The sequence below is a fragment of the Symphodus melops genome (genome assembly GCF_947650265.1).
Source record: "Symphodus melops genome assembly, chromosome: 23".
Classification (NCBI taxonomy): Eukaryota; Metazoa; Chordata; class Actinopteri; order Labriformes; family Labridae; genus Symphodus; species Symphodus melops.
The window spans coordinates 12555169-12575342 of NC_136713.1; the positions used below are offsets into that span (position 1 = coordinate 12555169).

The window sequence follows — 20174 nt, forward strand, 5'->3', positions numbered from 1 at the left end:
TCTGACTTTTGCACCGTCTAAAGCAGAGATTATTGTAATTGCTGTTTGAATTCAAGCATGCTTTTATTTAGAAATAAAGTAAGGACCTTTTGGTAGATCAAGGTAACCACAGGAAGAGGAACTCATTAAAGGTGGATATTACTGTGGACTCGTCAGCTGAGCTGCCAAGAGTTTTTTTTAAAAGTGAAATGAGACGAGGTGCAGCAGTGCTTTTTTTAATCTCTACAACTATGGTAAATGGACTTGAGCTTGTATTGCTCTTTTTGAGTCTTCTGACTACTCAACGCACTTCTACACCGCAGGTCACACTTACACACTGATGGTAGAAGTCGCTATGAAGTGAGACCATCAGAATTAAGTCATCCGATTCATACATATTCATTCCCCGCCATCCCTAAATGGGCGGGACTATCTTTTATTAAATGTCTGCATCAATGTTAGACCTTAATTAACTGATTCACCAGTTAATTCTGACAGACCTTTTACAAATGTATCTCGACCCCAATAGCCCCAGAAAAAGAAAACTATTCAAAACAAATCAGGCAGCTTTATTTTGAAAGAGACACTGAGCCGCTGATAACAACAAACTGAAACAATGAGACGTAACAAGCACCTCAAACCCTGAATAAAACTGACACCTGTAACATATTGCACTGGTAACAAAAGGCAAAAAAAAAAAAGCAACTTGTGATCAACTCCAGTGGACACTAAATGGTTAATACGACTCGGCAGCGTCGCTCTTATCTTACTGCTACAAAAACGACGACATGTACGATCACAAAAGCAAGGGCGTGAGAGTCAAACGCAGCTCCTTTGCCTCCTTAACGACGGGACCAGCGTCTCTTTTGGTGTCGATGGGCGTAATTATGGTGCAGCAGATACTCCTCCTTGTCATTAAAGGGCAGCGTGGAGCAAGGGATTATGGGAATAATAAAGGATCTGCATTTCATAGTATGTTAGTGTAAAATAGAGGTTATTCACAGATAGAACATTTAGATTAAAGCTCATGATATGTGTTGTATATATTATTAACAAGGGCCCGACCGATATGGAAGAAAATCGGATACGATATATCGGCAGATATTTCTCTACGATCTATTAAATCTGTAAAGATAAATATACAGTAAATGAATGAATAAAAGATGGTCACTCAACTGAAAAAGTGACTGTGCATGTATGTGCATCATTGCTCGACTCTCTGGAGTTACTATACTTGTAATTCATACAGCGCCCTCTGCTGCTCGTCTCGCACAATGACACTCAAAGTAAATGCGATGTGACTGGTGAATAATTCGAGTAATATCGGCGCTTACATGCGATAAAATTAGCCGATACTGACAGTCACTGTGTATGCTAATATCGGCCGATATTATTGGTCGGCTGATTTATCGGTCGGGCTCTATTGTTAGATGAAAGCGTAAGAATGTTTAACCCCTCCTGTCCGCGTGATCAACTTAAAAACGTAATCGCTCGTTCGCTCAATGGCACTTCTCAGCTACATTAAAAAATACCTGCAAGGGTGTTAACATCCCACTCTGGTGCTCTTCCTCTTCTTTGTGTGAGATACTTTTTTTTCTTCTTTTTTTTAAACGTGTGAGTATTTACAGCTCTGCAAAAGGGTTGGCTTTATATTTTCAACAGCAGCGCCCACACATGCCAACTTCTTCGCAAAGTCTTCACAGTTTAAGCCACGCAACCCGAAACGTATCTCACCTCAGGGACACTTCAGCATGTATTGATTGAAACCAGGGAGGAGATGGAACACAGTAAATGCCACAACAGATCATGCGATAATGTTCAAAGTAACTCCGCCCCCCCCTCTTCCTCCTCCTCTCCCTGGCAATGTGTAGAAAAAAAGGTGAAGGTAAAAGTGACCCATGTAGTTCACAGGAAGTGAGCAGAGCGACTTTAGGAGGCCAGACCCAAGAAGAAGCCGCCGACGAAGCCGCTGGAGAGGACGATGTTTCTTTTAATGAAGTCTGTAGCCTGCACGGGAGGGAAGAGAAAGTGGATGAGATCTTAAAACAGAACTCTGAAGTCTAGTTTCAGGCGTAGCAAGAAAGTTGCTTTTAAACTTTAAATGACGAGAACTAACAAAACATTTCAGACATGCCAGAGCAGCTTTTTGGACAAAAACTGTCACTTTTCCCAGCCTGAAACAGGACCGCTTCTTCTGCCGTCTTCAAGGTAAGACAACTGGATGTTGTCTGAGGGGTCCGGGTGAGTGTGATTTAAATTAGGGGGGAGTTCGCCTGGCACCAAAAGCATAAAACGGCGACATGAGGGACATGAAGGGATTTTAATAGCAAGTTGAATAAAGCGCAGAGTGCCACATTCATACAGTAGGATCGGAGCTTAATAAACAGCTTACGATGTAGTCCTCATCAAAGGGGGTGCAAAGGGTCTTGGTCTCAAGGTCACTTTTTTAAGGTCTTGTCTTAGAATCTAAAGTATTTTGATTAAAAGGGAAAACATCTCATTCTAAAAGAAGAAATGATTTTAATTCATGTGTATTGTGTATTTTATCCCCCGTTAATGTCAGACATATTTACACTCTTGGTCTTGTCTCTGTCTCGCCCTGCCTTGGTCCTGGTCTTGATCCCTAAATGTCTTAGTCTTGTCCTGGTCTCGGAGCACTCTGGTCTTGGTTAGTTTGACTACGACCCTCGTACCAATGACCCATTCGGCCTCTAAATGTGTAAAAGGACAAAAAAAGCAAACAAACCCAGAATTCCCCTTTAAACTTGCTGTGTCACTGTGAGAAGCTGCAGTACTGCATAGAGAACACTAGAGGGTACTGCAGGTTTGCAGATGAAAGAATACAAGGCCGTCAAAGAAAAGAAACCGAGACGTTTAGAGGTTAAAAGCCAGAAGTCTGTGGAGTGCAGGGTGTGGTGCTCACCGACCAGAGTGAGTTATGATTTTAAGAAGCGAGGGGGAACACTTGAGGGAAAGCAAAGAAAAGCAAAGAGCAAGCTTTGTTCCAGGTACCTTTACCTCCTCTATGAATGTGTTTATTTCAGGGGCTGCTTTGTTTGCTTTCTTCTTCAGGTGCTTCTTGGCTTTGTTCACATCTTTCTCCACCTTCTTCCAATCCACCTGCACGTAGCCGCTGTGATTGGCGATCTGAGGGAGAAGAGGAAAAAAAAAACCCACGATGAGAACGTGCTTTAACAAACACTCACACTCGTTGCTCTCTCTGACCTCTTGTCCGGCCTTATCAGCCGAGTTGCTCTGCGCTATATTGCACCGTCTGGCGGATTACGACACGTCTGGCTGAAACACAATCTGAGCTTTATGGAGCGAAAAAAAAAACCCTAAACTTCTGCCCAATCAAAACGTAATGTTCTTCTTTTAGCAGTTAACTGTGAGCATCTCTGTCGAGGGGAATCCTTTTTGGCGTTTGGAAGGATTACGGTTTATTGCACGAGCACTATAACTAGTTTAAAGAAGGAAGCAGGGTTTATTTTTTTTCTCTCAGGGGGGGACCAAGAGATCAACACTGTCCAATCACAGCGCGCTCTTTATGATTACACACGCAGCGAGGGTGTGGTCGTCTTGAAACTAAATGAAATGGCCAGAAATCCTGCTTTTTCGCACAGCGTTGAAACACCCAATAAGCATCCAGATGGTCTGCCGTAGCTGCAGCGTTCGTCTTTTTTATTTTTATTTTTTCGCCGCAGAGAGGAGAGCAGCTGAGTGTCGTGCTGCGCGGCTGGCATCTTCAGCTGTCGATGCATTTCACTTCATTTGAATCTTACTCTGATATTCTTTTAGCCCCGTGTGATCAGACGTTTACCCCTTATGCAGGGTATCATGGGAAATAGCTTTGCATAAACAGTTTGTTTACAACGTGGGTTAACCGGCTGTGTACCCAGACGTGACGCTGAAGCTCCTCCTTTGTGACGGCTAACAGGCTACAACATGATAACGGCCAAGCCGGTGACAGTGACAAACACGGCAGCAAGACGAGTCTCAGGAATTTACGACCAGAATGCTGATTGAAAAAAAAATCTCTTCCTGTTGCCAACACAGCCTTCAAGAGTCTCAACAGAAGAAGACACAAGGGGGCAGGAAGATCACAGAAGATCTCCAATTACTTTCAAGTAAGAATAGTTCGGTGCCAAGAAGGGCTTAAGAAATAATGAAGATGTAGTTCAAGGTCCTCTTACCTGTAAAAGAAGGAAGCCTCCTCCAACAGCAGTAGCAGCTATCTTCCCAACTCTTTGGAAAAGGTAACCAGCACACCTGGAGAGAACGGGCGCAGATTCAGAAGGCATGATGGAACGGTTTGGTTAACGCTGCGTTGGAGACAGTAAAAGCACTGTGGAGTTTGTACAGCTACTTTTCTTATCATCCACGAGCGCCGAGAGGTGGCGATTCCACTCCAACCAGCGCTTATCACCGCCATGTCAGAAAGTGTCCCCGACAATAACAATTTAATTTAATTTGTTTTTTGTTTGCTATAGACAGATAATTCCTATTCATTTTAATTTGTTGACTTTCATTCACAAGCTTTGGTTTCCACAGCGACGCAGGGCAATATCAGTGAGCGCCGTCCGATAGGGACACTGCTTTGAATTAAAGGTTGTGAGGCCCTTACTGGCTCCAAGCAGTTGCCTGCCTTGCTTGTTGACGAGCAGCGCCTCTGCTCATGAGCTAAATTGTGTCCAAACCAACCCTCATGTTACTGTTGAGTTCAGAGACAGAAGGAAACGCGTCGCTCCCCAAATAACAAAGATACAATTCATAATTTCAACTATTATAAAGTATGTTATATACGTTTGATTACATTCAATCCATGTCATTTGCATCCTAGGCTGTGACTGTGAACACTGCAAATTGATTGGTAGACATTTGTCCTGCATCACAGCGGCTCCACAAACATCCTACCAATCCTGGAGGCCTCTAACATGCTTTCATCCGGGATTCAGACTAAGTACTTAATAGATTTAGCAGTAAATGTGGGATCCTGCATGTTTGATGGTAAAAGTTCAGATTTACAGTGAAGAGTGTGATTAGGGTCAGAGACTATGTCGTCAGCCAGCCACAACATGTTTCTAGATGATTCTTAGGTATGCCTACAGTTGTAATTGTTATGTTCTTGTACTGTAATTTGGCTTGTCTTGATTCGGATGTCAGTGCCTCACCATCCAGTCACTCCTCCCATCATGATCTGCGTGGCCACGGAATACTTCTCAGCAATCGGGCCGGAGTTGTTCCCAAACACCCGGCTCCACCACTGGTGTCTCCGGGCGTATTCTGTCAGGTCCACGACCTCGTACACCTCCTCTTCACTCTCTGGGTCATCCTGACCTGCTATTCACATGGAGAAACACATTTAAAAAAGCGTTCAATTCAGTGACAGCAGCCCATCAAAGAAATATATGTACCAGTGTTATGCCCAGAAATGCATCCCTGCCAAGAATTGCATGCACCTCACGGAATTGTTAGAAAACGGGCGTCTTCTATATAAAACCGGGTATTTCTGGAGGCAGATATGTGATGGCTAAGTATATGAAGTTTATATGCAAAGTTAGGTGTATTTACTTTGTAAACTCAGTGGAAGCATTTTCATAAGCAATCATAAACAGTGTTTTACTCTGACGTTTCTGCAGAGTAAATGTAAGGGTGGATACAAAACAATGCAGTTTAGATATAATGTCTGTCATCTTTTTTTGCATTGTCTTGTGAAGTGTATGCAATAATCCGCAGGCATGCATTTGTCGACATAACACCGGTATAAGCTACATCATCTTAAGCCAAATATAAAAGTGCATATAACTTCAATGTTTCAAAGAAATATTAAACCAAACCAGAAGGTGACCTGTCAACGCTATTAAGCCTATTGTTACGTCAGCTCGGCGACTAGAAGCTCCGAGAGCTGCTTTATCCCATGTAAATTAATTGAGAAGCTAACATTAGCTGCCTAGCATCTAATGGCTATCAATCCAAAAGATAGAACGTATAAGAATTAATTCTACGATTTTTATAGGCGTAGAGATAAACGCTTTCCAAACTCTAAGTCGATGTGGAAAAAAATGTCAAAAAGTCGATGTTCTTTACGATTATCACGGCGTTTTGTGCCTAACATAATAACGAACCTTCTCTGTTGTCCACCGTCGCCATTTTGGAGAGGTTGATTATGTCACGGGGATGTTGACAATGTGAAGCCACGCCCACTTTGTGACGCATGCCACGTCAGTTCAAACCAAGCGATTTGGCAACGTTATTGCCAAAACGCAGCGACTTTTTCCCCCATCATAATGAGGATTAAAGTATCTATATTTAAATTTAAAAAATAAATTATATTAAATATATTTGTTATGTTATTGTTTGTATATATTCATCTGATTATTACCGTTGTTATTATATCATCATTGATTATTATTTTTACTATCAAATCATTGATTAATTATTACTTGTCAAAACAAATAACCGAAAACATGACATATGACAAATATGACATTATATTTCTTATGAGAATTATTTCAATTTTCAAAAGAAGCAACTTCCTTTACTTTAAACTTCAAACTAAAATGAGACACCAGAAAACTAAAATTAATAGTCCATGGGCTTTTATTTACCTTCGGCTACTGAACGAGTCACCATTAATTGGGACAGGCGTCATAGCAAAAATAGGTAAGATGAGGAAACTGCTAATCAATGCCAGAGAGGATATTTAAGTTATGCAAAAAAAAAAATGTATACCGACATTCCGTTTTGAAGACTGTCTGTCAACCGAATGTAATGGTCTGTCCTTCTCAGATAGATTAAGTAAATATTTGCAGTCTATAGACTGGGCCTTAAATTTGAACAGAATCAACTTTACTGGCCACGTATGCTTACAAACAAAAAAATTATCTTCGGTGAAGTGTGCTCTCTATGCACAAAAGTACAACATTAGGTAAGAACAATAAACACAAAATAAACGCAAATAAACGCATGGTGAGTAGTGCAAAAGATACTAAATCAAACATAATTATATATTTTTTTTACTATGACAGATGGGTAAATTTACATGAGGTAGTTTTACAGTATTTACATTAAAGGTGTGCATAGATTGATAATTGATCATTTAAATTACATAAAATGTAGGTATACATTCACAGTGCCTATAGAGTTTTCCAATCAAGTTTTACTTTTTTCTTTCATAATAATTTTGGTATAATTATAAAGGATAATTGGTTTGCAGGGAGAAAATGTATATTTGAGATCAATAATGATATAGCAGGGAAGTCATACGGTGAGTTTCGGGGACTCCTATTGGCTAAAGAAAGGGGGAGAGGGCGTGGCTAGAGCGGCGCGTGGGTTCGCTTGGGTGACACAATTATAACAACTTTATCTTCGCGGCCGAAAACGCGTTTTTATTGTGAAATACTCACATCTCGGATAATGTGTTCAGCTAGGCGCATTCAAACGGCGGCACAGTTTCACTTTATGGTGAAAAATGTGACGCTTTAGGAAGCGACCCGGAGAGCGCTTCTGTTACCCCCCCTCCCCTTCCGAAAGGATTTACTACATCGAATCGCATCTTTTCATCGTGGAAAAAAAGTTTGTGATCATTTTGTTTACTTCGGTTTTTCTTTTTTGATTTGGCGGAGAAAACCGCTTGTCCCCGCGTCGCGATTTTCCATGCAATCGTGCGGTGTGTCTGTCGCCGCTGCTGCCTGCGCTGCCGCTCGGAGTCTCGGCTCGGCTTCTTCTTCTGGTGGTGATGAGGGAAAGAAAATGGCGGCGGGAAAAGCGAGTGAAACAGAGGAGGACTTTCCGACACTGACAGCCCAGGAGAGGGACAGTTTGGTCGGGATCGACAGGTCGGAACAGCAAACCCGTGTACTCATACTCACGCACGGATTTAAAAAAAAAAATGTTTTCTCTCCTTACACGTCAAAATTCTCCCTGCGAGTGATTCTGAGCCGCCTGTGTTGTCTTCTTGCTTGCAGCTCACTGTTTGGATTTCAGAAGCTTCATGAAGATGGCGCCAGAACGAAGGCCCTGTTAATGAAGGTAGCACATCTAACTGGGTTTATACATTTTTTTTACAACCAAGCAGCGCTGTACTCCACGGGACTTGCACCGACCATCTCACTTTGTCTGTGAATTAGCTCTCATGGTAGGATAAGAACGGCCCACTCGCTATGAAGACCAAGGCCAGCTAGCCGCAGCCCCTCTTTTAGCCACTCAGCTAGCTCCCTATTTAAGCCACTCTCATCCGATGAATAGCGACCCTGCACCTGCGACTATTCCCTCTGGCTAATCGTTAGCCGACTCGTTACCCCTCTATTCACTTAACCAACTTGTTAAGGTTCACTTTTGTTAATAATATTTGTTGGGCAACCGCCCTTCCCGTGCTAGCTGAAAAGCTAACGTTATTTCACACAAGTGTACCACCAACAACATTACGTCGTCACCGTTTTGTGCTGGTCACCTATTAATGAGAATCAACTTTTAATGTCGTGCAAACACTTTTTTAACACATCTCTTGCTCTTGTGTGTAACTGTGCAGCCACATAGGAAACATTAAATGGCCACGACAGTTTAATAACCGTTGCTGGGAGTAACGTTGTAGCCGTTGGGGTGCACCAAAATACGGCGTACCCCGGTAAGCTTCCGCCACCAGCCGACGCGGTTAATGTAGGGCCTTTGCGGTTAACACTGTTAAGGTATCTGAGCATTTTTTGTGTCAATATGAATGAGACACATAACCAGGTCGTGTTTCGTGAAGAGTGAACGACTTGACAAAACGTTACAAGAAAGTAACGTTAATGGCTGGCTGCTCGTCCAAGATGGCGGGACGTGGCGGAGTGACATCGATAGCCGTAAAAAAAAAAAAGAAGAAGAAGCAGTTTGATAGGAATATATCGCTCCCGTGTCGTCTTCGACTCTTTAAAGTGTGTGTGTGTGAAGTTTTTTCTACGTGGGCTGGGCTCGTTGTGAAGATGTGTTCCTCGTGTCGACCGGAGGTGTTGTCAGTCAGTGTCCTTTGTTTACAGTTTCATTCCCTCAGTTTGTCTCCTCTCATGTGCTTATGGAGAAGAAAGCAGCGTGTTTCAACATGCAATGGTCACCTGTGGCAAAAGAGCAAAGCACCTTTTATTGTGTGTTTATCTTGAAGTGGGCACGAGAGGAAAGATGGGGCTGTTGACAGCTCGTGGTGTTAGGGGGCCCATCAACGAATCTGCTCGCTAGGTGGTGTGGGATACCTAGGAAGGGAAGTGTGACTGCACATAGCATTAGCTGCAGATAACACTGATGTTGTTTTTTCTGTCTTGGAAAATATGAACTGTGTGCAATGCAGTCAAAGTACTGAGCTTGAATGGGATTGTGCAGTTATCTTTAAAGCAGGACAAGCTCACAAACATGTGTTAACTGTTCATGGAGGTGTTATTAAAACTCATTCATTGATGCATTCAAAAATGTTTGAGCTTATAAATGCTTTATTGCACTCTTGAAAACACCTGCCTGTTTTAACACATTTGTATTAATTGTTTTATATGAATCAAGAGTATGTCAGAAAAAAAACAGTTTCGCGTGGAACAAGCTATTCTGTCAGTTTTGATGACGTGACGATCGTCTTTATGGTGGCATAGCCGGCTCTTGCATCATTACTTGTGTCTTTCCTGTTACAGCCCTGCTCTTGTGTACTCTGCTGTAAAAAATACCCCCTACAGATGGTTGTCCAGTCCAGCTAATTCACGGCCTCAGCTGGCTTCACGTGTAGTGTTTTTGTGGTCAGACAGGGGCCAAAAGTCTGTTACATCAGCAATCTAGCATGGCTTATATCATGCCAGGTGAATACAAACTCACAAGTGAATTGTTGATGAGGCAGAACTGGGCCTTAGAAACTATTGAACTTGGATGTCAGATGGTCTTTATTTAAGTATCCATCTGGTCCCCCCAAAGTGTCTTTTTATACTGCATTTTTATTTCCTTCTTTTAGCTAACACTTATTGTTTTTGTATGTCTCGATTCACCCCTGCCCAGTCTGGCACGTTGCAACCGCTGCACAGTGTTGCTCTATCTCCGTTATCATGAGCGTTGGTTCAACATTTCTGACAGTTCTAGGTCACTGTATCACCACCAGTGACGTAAACTTGGAATACGTAGACAGAAGGTAACACTATTAAAGTTGAATTCCCTCCTATTGCTCCTGCCGATTATTTTCATTTCATCCTGTTTGCATTGTACTAAGGCATATTTTAAATGCAGGGGCTTGCTGGGTTTAATCCTGGGGGCCGTTTTGGGTTAAGTTTGCATATATTCTCCTCGTGTCTGCATGGATTTCCTCTAGTTCATTGGAGGCCTGCGAGTTAAGTATTAAGACTGCTGTACGGCGCCCTTGATTAAGTAATTAGCCGGACCTCGAGCTGTGGTTGACTTCTGCTCTGAAAAAGTTCAGCGAGGTCATATGCAGAGGACAGTTATTCCCACAGGGATTAAGAACTTGAATAATAATAGCGGCACACACCCATTAAACTTAGCGCTTTTACCAGGATTCACAAAGGATAGAAATCAATTCATCATGGACAGTAAAATGCGTTTTGATAGTGATGATGCATGGACTGAAATAATGACATTCAGACCTGTCTGGGTGCAGTGTTACCAAACATTAAGGTAGTACAGGGATGACATCAGACAGGGTCGAAATGATGCAGGGACTTCATTGAAAGCGAGCAGCACCAGAAGTCCAGTTACATCGCTTAAACATCGTCTCCTGTTAAAGCGGCTTGTTTTATAGACTGCTGCTTTTTTCAGGACTCTTTTAAAGTTCCCTTGACAAATAATATCCCAACATGCATTGCAATAGTCTGAACTTCTCACATTAGATTGTAAAAAAGATTGCATGATGAAAAACAAGCCATCCTTTCTTTTGCACCATTTTACGCCCAATAGGATGGAGGCCTGGAGCAGGAATGTTAATCACACTGTAGTTTGTTATTGTATTATTAATCAATATGATGGCATGGGACCGATTTGTACTCATCATTGCAGGCCTAATATGCACAGCATGTCTCTCTGTTTAAAATCATGATGTCTGCAGAAGGTCAAAAGTTGAACCACATCAGACACACTTTCAGCAGAGACGATGTGAACAAAGAGTTAGTGTAGTCTGTGTGTAGCGATGGGCAATAAAGATAACTCCTGTCATTGGGAAAGTCGCTGCTCGGGAGTGTGCCTTTCATGAATCACACGTGCAGAATATTGAGCTACGTTACGTGTTAGTGTGTTGCTTTCACTTCCGTAGACTGCGTGTTATTTATCACGCTGTATCTTCAGCGTTTAGCCCCAAACTTAAGTACCCCTCTCGGCTTCAATGAAAACCAAAACATCTTCAGAATCTTACCTAACCAAGCCTGGCTCGCCAATGAATTCGACCCAGTTTGCCACTCGTGCATAGACATGTAATGCCTGATAAGATCATTGTTTTTTTTTTCCATGTCATAGGGTGTCACATTTTTCAAGTAAATCCAGATATGCTTGCCTGTCATTCAGGAGAATGATTGGAAAAGCTAATGTGTTGTTTGTACATTTACCTGGAATCCATTTTTCACCAAGTCACCCTTTGAAAATAAGATTTCTAACTTTGGGGATGAATTAATTTTGCTATCAGTGACTAGATAAAACAATTAGTGGGGACATTTCAGCACTCGTCCCAACCTAAATCTGCCCGCTAACAGTCTTTGTTAATCCAGCAGTGTGGCGAGGGTTCTTCGCCTCCACAACTCTGACATGCTAGCCTGCGTGTTTGTGTCGCTGCGCGCATTTGCCGAACATGCTCAGAAAATCAACCAGCCAGTCGGATCTTTGAGAGGTCAAGCTTAACTTTGCTATAGTATAATCAGGACGGGCATCGTTTCTGGTATTCGGTCTGAGATTGACGACGCTTGTGAGCCACATTTGTGCAGAAACTCTGCGGTGATGGAGCAGCTGAGGACACTTTGCAATCTGTCCCTTTTTCAGTGTTGGTTGCAAAAGATTTCCTGTTGTCAGACTAAAGATTACATTCTGAAATGAATGTGTCACCGTTTTAGGGGGGGGGAGATTGGGCAACAACAACCCTGCTCACCTAATGGCAGGACTCTTTTATGTGTTCAAGGTGAATAAATGTGATCTGTATGAAAGCTGACTTAGAGATTGTACATCCGTTGGTTCCTCAGTTTTTCGCTCCCACATGCAGCTGTCTGTCTTTGGCTTTGAGTGACAGTACAGCACTCGGCTCCGCAGACCAGCCGAGCTGTCTTCGATGTGACGTCAGCGTGGCACCAGAGAAATGAAGCACCGGTGTAGCTCACTCTCAGGTTCTTTTGCCTTCCTGTGGAAAGTGACATGGACGATATGTGCTTGGTTTCTTTTTACAAGTTGGACAACTTCAGCATTAGCAACCTGGAAAAGAGAGGCCGGCATTTTCTGACGTCTTTACTTGAGTTATAAAAGCTTTTGATGAATTTGATCTTAAAGATGCAGAACTAAGAAGTGTGCTAGAGCCTGAGACTGTGGAGTTCACATCCATAACTGATATGATTTCACAACATAGATGAAGGTGCTTTTCAGAAAGCTCTCCACACTGAGCACAAACAGTGGTAGTTACAGTCCACCAGCATGCAGCTGAAGTTGCACCTCCTGCTCTGTGAGGCAGAGCACATCGAATCAGGGATGTCCTCAAGTGACCTTTCAGTGAACCCTGCTGTCTTTTTGTTCCCCTCAGCTGGTTAGTGTCTCAACTCTTTCACCTGCAACTGCAGCCTTGTAGTTACGACGAGATTAGCCGATAGCAATAGTGACGGGGTATGCTAATATATCGATGGATATTATGGGCTGGAAGTGGCGGTAGTTGACTGTAGTTGAGTTCTCGGCCTGTGGTAAAAGCTTTGAAGTAGCCTACAGACTGCCCTCACTGGTTGACTTTAATGTTGGTTTCTTTCAATCAAAAGTGCGCCCCACCAGGTTTATTTACAGAACAATACACAGCCGTTTCCTTTACCTGTGTGACAATGATCCGATGAGGGAGACGAGCTCGCCTGGTCTGCGTCGCTGTGTTTTCCCAGCACAGCGTGAAAAACATAAAAAGCCAGCTCGCACGCGTTGAGTGATGGTTGGCGGCTGCACTCCTGTAATGACGCCACGTGTTATAGTATTTTATTGTTTGTTTGTTTTTTTTTGGTCACACCTGTGTTCAAGACGCCGCACACTTTTCCGACACACAAAGGTCGGCCGCGTGCATTTTATTACATGCAAACCACCACCGCTACGCTTCAAATGCCTCCAGATTGGACTAAACCAGCAAAACCTTTGCATTGCCCCTTTAATTCCCGAGCTCCTGCAGTGTGAATCCAGCGGCCGTGTTTGTATCAAATCTGAAAGATCTGTACTGGAAGCCTGACGCTGACGTCATTATCTGCAAACTTGGTTCTGGCAGGCGACTCGAGTGCCTGTCGTTTATCTGCTCAGAGAATAGGAGTCGACTTGCCGGAATTTTTGGCGCTGACGTCAACGGTGCTGTGACTTTCAAAAGTTAAAGGGACTTTCTCTCACTTTCCTTCCTCCCTCACTCGCTCGATTTCCCCCCCCCCCCTCTTTTTTTTATCCCCTGCATGCTACACGAAGGGATTTTTCTTTTCCGTCTCAAGCACAAAGCCTGATTGCAGATTTAACAGACACAGCTGAGCCACTTTGTTTTTTGCCTTCTCCCCCTTCCCCCCCCCCCCCCCCCCCCCCCCCCCCCAGGCTGTCCGCTGCTACGACTCGCTCATCCTGAAGGCCGAGGGCAAAGTGGAGCCAGAGTTATTCTGCCAGCTCGGCCACTTCAACCTCCTCTTAGAGGATTACCCAAAAGGTGAGTAACCTCTCCTCCTCCTCCCCGACACTCAAGAAGTAAAGAAGTGCTTTGTAGAGTCATCCTGGGTTGTTTGTTTTTGTTTTTGTTTGTCGTCACATGTTCACTCTTTGTGTTCAGTCTTCCTGTGGATTGTTCCAGCTGGCTGTGACGTTTGATACCTAACTTTTCAGTGTGTGCAGGCTGAGACATGTATTTAAAGTAACAGACGCTCCAATAAAAACGCCGCCTTAATATCATTTATCCAGATGATTTATATCTGATTGGTAAACATCTGTTGGCTGCATGTCTCTAAAAAAAAAAAAAAAGCACCCCTCCTCCCCTGTCTCCTGCTGCTCTGTGCTCACGCTAGTAACAGCGTTCCGTACACCTGCGTGCTGTATGTGCACAGTCCGATCCAGCAGGTGGCGGTATGCACAGCAGAAAGATGGTGTAGCCATGGCAACCACTCGCAGACTGTGTCCATCTTAACTGTGGAGGTTGTCATTTTTGAGACGCAGACAACGGCCTTGTAGCTCAGACGATGACACAAATCGGTGGCGTCAAATCGGTGGAGCACGCTCGCGTTCACGTCTCGCTCAAACGACGCGCTGCTGCGCCGTGGGTCAGGCCACGAGACGCCAGCAGCAGCACGGTGCGTTTGTGTGCACACTGATCAAATGAAACTCTGGGCTCTCGAATCCGAGGCCCAGGTCCCTCACGTCAAACCGCCCTGACTCTTCCCAAACCTTCATCGACCTTCAACTTTGTATTCTCATCTGTATCCATGGCGACAGCACAGCAGTTACAGCGCTAACGAACAGTTTGCTCAATAGAAGATTAAACTCCTTCTCCTTTCTTTGACAGCATTATCGGCATACCAGAGGTACTACAGTTTACAGTCAGACTACTGGAAGGTAAGACACACACACACACACACACACACACGTACACACTCACTCGTACACAAGAAGCATATAAGGCGTCATTGGGCTCAGATTCTGAAGTGACATTTGGATTCTTGTTAGTCGTTTGGAGTCATTTTGAGCCTGTTGAGTCGGTTATTTATTTTATTTTTTTCTGGTGACCAAACTGCACAGAAACACAAAGTTAAACGATACATCCTGTTGTTGTTTGAGCATTGCTCACAGTCTGTCATAACGACCTCTCTCTCCTCGATTTCCCGCAGAATGCTGCCTTTCTGTACGGCCTGGGAATGGTCTACTTCCACTATAATGCCTTTCAGTGGTGAGTACAAGCTGTCGCTCCGTCATCACAGCTTCTCCTCCTTTAAAGGACTCTGCATCAACGCATTCATAAGGCCTTTAAACGAATGGAGCTTTATTACCTGCAGGAATACTCGCTGCTATAAACGTCTGACACAGGCATATCGCTGATCTGAATAACCGTAACACTAAGGTCCTGTCTGGTCTCCGAGAGGTGATCCCACGTCTGTACCGCCTGTGGAGCTAGTATCAGATTCACCAGAGCTCAGCCCATCTTTGCCTCTAAGTTTATTATTTTTGATGAATTTCTGTGTTCAAGAAATTCAATGAAGCTCTAAAGATGCAGCGAAGGAAGATATCGGTATCAGATGTGTCTTGTATGGGTCGGGCCTTACTCACGCACTTGGACATCACTATTACACCACTGCAGAATCAATGTGATTGTACAAAGAGTGTAACGAGGGTGGAGCTTCGTTGAAAAGGCTTTCAGTGATTTCGTCCAGACCTCCTTTGTGAACTTCCTGCTCCATCGCTAACGGTTCCCTCAGCTCACAGCAGAGACAGCTCTTCAGTTCTTTATCCTTAAAACGCATCCTGGTCATGAGAGCCGTGGATTGGTTACCTGTCAATCACAGCGCTGACGCATTTAGTGTCACGCTGCAAACACTCACCTGCAGCGACTCGTAGTGTTTATTCCCTGTGCACGTGATGGAACTGCTGCTTCACCTCGTCTGTTCACCACTGCGTTCTCCTCCGCTCTTTTGTTGACGTTATGATTCTGTTCAGTGAAACTTAGCCTAAAACTTGGCTAATGCCAACTGCACAGGTTTAACCTTTACTCTCAGTCACATAGGGGCTGCTAAATCTTGTTTGGGGGATTATTGTATAGAGATGGGGGGGGGGGGGGGGGGGGGGGACTGCGGGTGTGTATTGTAACCAATGTCTTGTGTCCTGCCTGTCTGTATACTGCTACTGGATGCCCTGAATTTCCCTCGGGATCAATAAAGTATCTATCTATCTATCTATCTAGTGTTGCTGCGTCCTGTCGCTTCACAGCCAGGAGGTTCCTGGTTTGAATCCCTGTGTGACCGTAGCCTCTCTGTGCGGAGTTTGCACGTTCTTTCACAGTCCAAAGTCATGCTTGTTTGTTATCTGCTGGCTCTAAATCGCCCGTAGCTGTGAGTGTGTCAGCCTCTCAGCCAATGACAGAGCTCGACTCCAGCCTGCTACGAAGGCAAATCTCCTCATTATAGCGTCATCTAGTCGACTCTGTTGCTCCGCTTGCGTGTCTTTGTGGTTTCAGTAGTACCCATGAAAACAGCTGTAGAGACAAACACCCATTCACATTCACACCTGCGGGCGTCTCAGAGTTGCCCACTAACCTAACAAGCATGACTTTAGAGTGTGAGACTGGAAAGCTGTGATTCAAAGCAGGAAACTTCTCTGTGAGGCTGCAACATGTTTCAGCCAAAAAACAAACAAAAAAAGTCCCGTTATTGAGCAGGTCTTTAAAATATGGGTCACAACGCAGTTTCTAGAGAAGTCAAAAGATTCTCATCGAGTCAGACCTGCATCTCACGCCTCATTTGTAGTCTGTTCAGGTTTTTTCTGTTTGTTGAAAACATCTTAAAAAAAAAAAAAATGCTCATGAGCAATGCCGTCTTGCATCGGCTCCATGGTAACGACGCAACCAAAGAGTCGGCGAGCTGAAACCTCCCAAAGGCTTTAAAAAAACAAACATTAAGATGCAAACTTCAGCAAAAAAAAAAAAAGACAGCTTTTTGTTCTCCAGTGCTGGAGGAAGTCGATCAAATCGCTTGACTGCTATTAATCATACAAGAACACAAGAGCTGGAAGCATGTAGCGTTAGCATGTGGAGCAGTGTTAATGGCTTTTCAGACGGAACACCCTGCAGAGTATGGTGCAGAGAGCAACGACACCTTTGATAGGTCCGTTTCTTTCTATCTGCCCACTGCTCGGCACAGAGGGAGAGCGTTTGTGTTCATGACATCCTCGAGGCACGGCAGGCAGGTTAGGATCGGGTTAGGTGACGTCACAGAGCGCTGAACGCCAAGCCGAGACCTTGTACAGATAAAAGAAGTAAATGACCCACAAGGCGCTTCCTTAGCTGCTGTGGAGTCATCGGTGCAAGATGGCAACGGACTGCACAGCACCCGAGGTCATGTTTGCACGCCGCAGATAAAAGATGGCTGGTTGAGTTTAGTTACTACACAGTGACGGCCGTGTGAAATCAGCGTTTTTTTTATTCCCACTCTCCTTTCTGTCCCCGCAGGGCGATCAAAGCATTCCAGGAGGTGCTGTACATTGACCCGGGCTTCTCCCGCGCCAAGGAGATCCACTTACGTCTGGGTCTCATGTTCAAAGTCAACACAGACTACGAGTCGAGCCTAAAGGTAGGTCCGACTCCAGACTGAGCTCCCAGGTACAGTCATGGTGTCTCTACTTATTTGAATCTGTCGATGGTGATGTCGTTTAAATGTGACGAGCGGCGTCGGGGTCTGTGCTTTCACGCTGGGAGCGAGTAGGCCAAACTGAAAGCGTCGGGGACTTTGTCGAACACGTCAGACATCGTCCTGCATGATGACACTTTACCGCCATGACACACCAAGGAGATCGCCGGCCATCGCTCCGCCCCTTGTTTTTTTTTGCTTCGTGTCCTGCTCCATCGCTCCCCGTCGGCCGAATCTCTCTGATTGGCTGTTCAGCCAAACGAATCAGCAGAGAAGAAAACCGGGAGTGACAAGAGCAAGTATATGGACTAGACCTTTTAATGAGGCATAACTCTTGATTAGACGCAGCTGTATTAAGAATGGTGAGTGACGACGGTGTGATTATGTTGTCATGGCAACGCTTTTTATATCTACACCCTTGTCCTCTTCCCATCTGTTTTTTGGAATGATGATTAAAGACTACCGCCGCCTGTCGCCATGGAGAGTTATTTTCCTCTGCTGAGAAGACTAGAAAAACACCATACAAACATTTCACCAGTTGACATTGAAATTGTGTTTAGAGGTCAAAGGTTACGATTCATGTTGCTGCCATTTACTGATCTTTTTTTTTTTTTTTTTTTCTCCCTTGCAGCATTTTCAGCTGGCTTTGATTGACTCCAACCCCTGCACTTTGTCCAAAGCTGAAAGTAAGCCCCCTCCTCTGTTCCTCACCTCCTTCACTTTGACTTTCATCGACTGATTGTGTGTTCTCATCTTATCTTAACGTTTGATCCTAAACCTGTAAAAACAAACGAGGAGAGCAGCGTTGTCTCTCTCTCTCTCCTGTGCAGAGTGTTAGATGATGTTCTTCTGCCTGGGTTCAGCTCGGATAGAGCACCAGCATTATTTGATATGCCGCTGCCATCTCATCTCTCCCACCCCGGCACCTGTTACCTTGACGACAGTAATATCCATTTTTTTAAGCCCGGGCGCCTCGCTGTTTGCCTTTTCCTCACTCTCTCTGTGTGTGTGTGTATGTATGCCCCCCTCATTCCTGCTCTCACTCTCTCTCTCTCTCTCTCTCACACACACACACACACACACACACACACACACACACACACACACACACACACACACACACACACACACACACACACACACACACACACACACAAGGGCAGCCCCCGTCTTTCTTCTCCTCCCCTTCTCTCTCTCTCTCTCTCTCTCTCTCTCTCTCTCTCCCTCCCTCCATCTGCTGAGAGTCACTCAGGCAGCTTAGATCAGACACTGCAGCGCTCCAGACAAAGGAAGGTGCCGCCAGGAGCACAGCCACCTATCTCTCCTGTTCCACTCAGTGTGTGGACGGGCGAACCTCGGGCTCTCCGACGCCTTTTTTTAAAATTTTATTGACCACTGTTTGGGAAGACTTGTGAGGAGGGCGAACTCTCAGGGAGGGCAGCGAACCTTTCCTAAAACGCTTCCTAATAATTCTCTTTCTGTTTTCTCCCCCCCACAGTTCAGTTCCACATTGCTCATTTGTATGAGATTCAGGTAAGTGCCGGCTCTTTTAATCAACTAGTTCTCAAGGACATATCAGTTTGCTTTCTGTCATTAGTTGGCGTGACGAAAAAGTGTTTGAGTTGAGGGTCAAAATCAGCGCGTCTGAACACGGGGGGGTCGGGGGGGGGCAGCCTGATTATTTGGATTTCCAACCAGGTGCTGACAAATTGAGGAGGGAGCAGGGTGCCTGAGTGGGTGGCACGCGAGGGAGGGGTAGGCGATTACTCTCGAGTCGATGGACGGGGTTGCCACGGAAACAAGAAAAGTCCCCCGCCCGCCCGCCCCCCCTCTCTTTCCTCTTTTGTATGCTGGTGGTTTCTCTCTCTTTATGTCGGGGAAGTACAGTCGCTCCGGGAGCGGCGGCGCTTTCACGACTGATGTGTTTTTTCGTGCCTCGTCAGAGCACGACGCCGCAGCGGTAGTCGAGCTCCGCACGATATTAAGCCGCAAATCTAAATATGTAGGAAGGAGGGGAGGGAGTGATAGGAAACGTACGTCTCTGGAATCTCTGTTTGGGGTTTTTTGAAAGCACCACACATGCTGCTTCAACATCGTAACAATTTCACTCTACTTTCATCCCCTTTGTTAACTCCGCCTCCTGCTCTCTAACCTTCTCACAGCCTTCTCTTCCTCTTCTCCTCCAGAAGAGATACCGAGCTGCCAAGGAGGCTTATGAGAGTCTCCTGCAGGCGGAGGATCTTCCTGCACAGGTGAAGGCCACTACCCTGCAGCAGCTAGGTAAGAGTGCACAGCTGGTATTTATTTAAAGGTGATGCAACACCTGCTTGGTTCTCAATGCATTTTGCGCCAGTCACAGAAATGGAGATGGAAGTCTGTCTCTGTCGTTTAATGCTAAACACAACGCTCCTCTCCCCAGGCTGGATGCATCACACAGTGGAACAGCTCGGGGACAGAGCCAGCCGGGACAGCTATGCCATCCAGTGTCTGCAGAAATCTCTGGAGGCCGACCCAAACTCCGGACAGTCCTGGTACTTCCTTGGCAGGTACGCGCAGCATCGGTCTGTGCGAACACGTGGGACGTGATGACTCAATGTCTGAATTTCCAGAATGTTGAAACCACAGAGGGAGCGTCTCCAGCTGCAATCGTGATGTCAGCCA

General features: G+C 44.9%; 2 protein-coding genes across 5 annotated transcripts in view; one reads left to right on the forward strand and one right to left on the reverse strand.

The window, feature by feature from the left end:
• Nucleotides 1–527: 527 nt before the first annotated feature.
• Nucleotides 528–6204, reverse strand: LOC306818323 (FUN14 domain-containing protein 1). 3 transcript variants are annotated; one of them, XM_079335856.1, is made up of 5 exons: nucleotides 6105–6204; nucleotides 5151–5319; nucleotides 4173–4248; nucleotides 2998–3126; nucleotides 528–1986 (listed from the first exon to the last, which is right to left on the reverse strand). In XM_079335856.1, exons 1-5 carry the CDS (start codon nucleotides 6193–6195, stop codon nucleotides 1909–1911), a joined length of 543 nt encoding a protein of 180 aa, XP_079191982.1. In that variant the 5' UTR covers nucleotides 6196–6204; the 3' UTR covers nucleotides 528–1908. The 3 variants fall into 3 exon arrangements, with proteins under 3 accessions (XP_079191982.1, XP_079191980.1, XP_079191981.1); XM_079335854.1 differs by having other exon boundaries at nucleotides 2992–3126; XM_079335855.1 differs by having other exon boundaries at nucleotides 2992–3126; nucleotides 5151–5316; nucleotides 6105–6182.
• A 1073-nt stretch (nucleotides 6205–7277) lies between these two features.
• LOC306818321 (lysine-specific demethylase 6A-like) overlaps nucleotides 7278–20174 on the forward strand; it is a 30327-nt gene continuing 17430 nt past the window's right edge. Inside the window, exons 1-10 of one of the 2 annotated variants that reach the window (XM_079335851.1) lie at nucleotides 7278–7817; nucleotides 7947–8010; nucleotides 13729–13837; nucleotides 14684–14733; nucleotides 15006–15064; nucleotides 17336–17456; nucleotides 18145–18199; nucleotides 19012–19046; nucleotides 19700–19793; nucleotides 19933–20059. In XM_079335851.1, the coding sequence (XP_079191977.1) occupies nucleotides 7636–7817; nucleotides 7947–8010; nucleotides 13729–13837; nucleotides 14684–14733; nucleotides 15006–15064; nucleotides 17336–17456; nucleotides 18145–18199; nucleotides 19012–19046; nucleotides 19700–19793; nucleotides 19933–20059 (896 nt within the window). In that variant the 5' untranslated portion in view covers nucleotides 7278–7635. The remainder of the gene's footprint in view (nucleotides 7818–7946; nucleotides 8011–13728; nucleotides 13838–14683; nucleotides 14734–15005; nucleotides 15065–17335; nucleotides 17457–18144; nucleotides 18200–19011; nucleotides 19047–19699; nucleotides 19794–19932; nucleotides 20060–20174) is intronic. The other variant, XM_079335852.1, reaches the window with a different exon arrangement.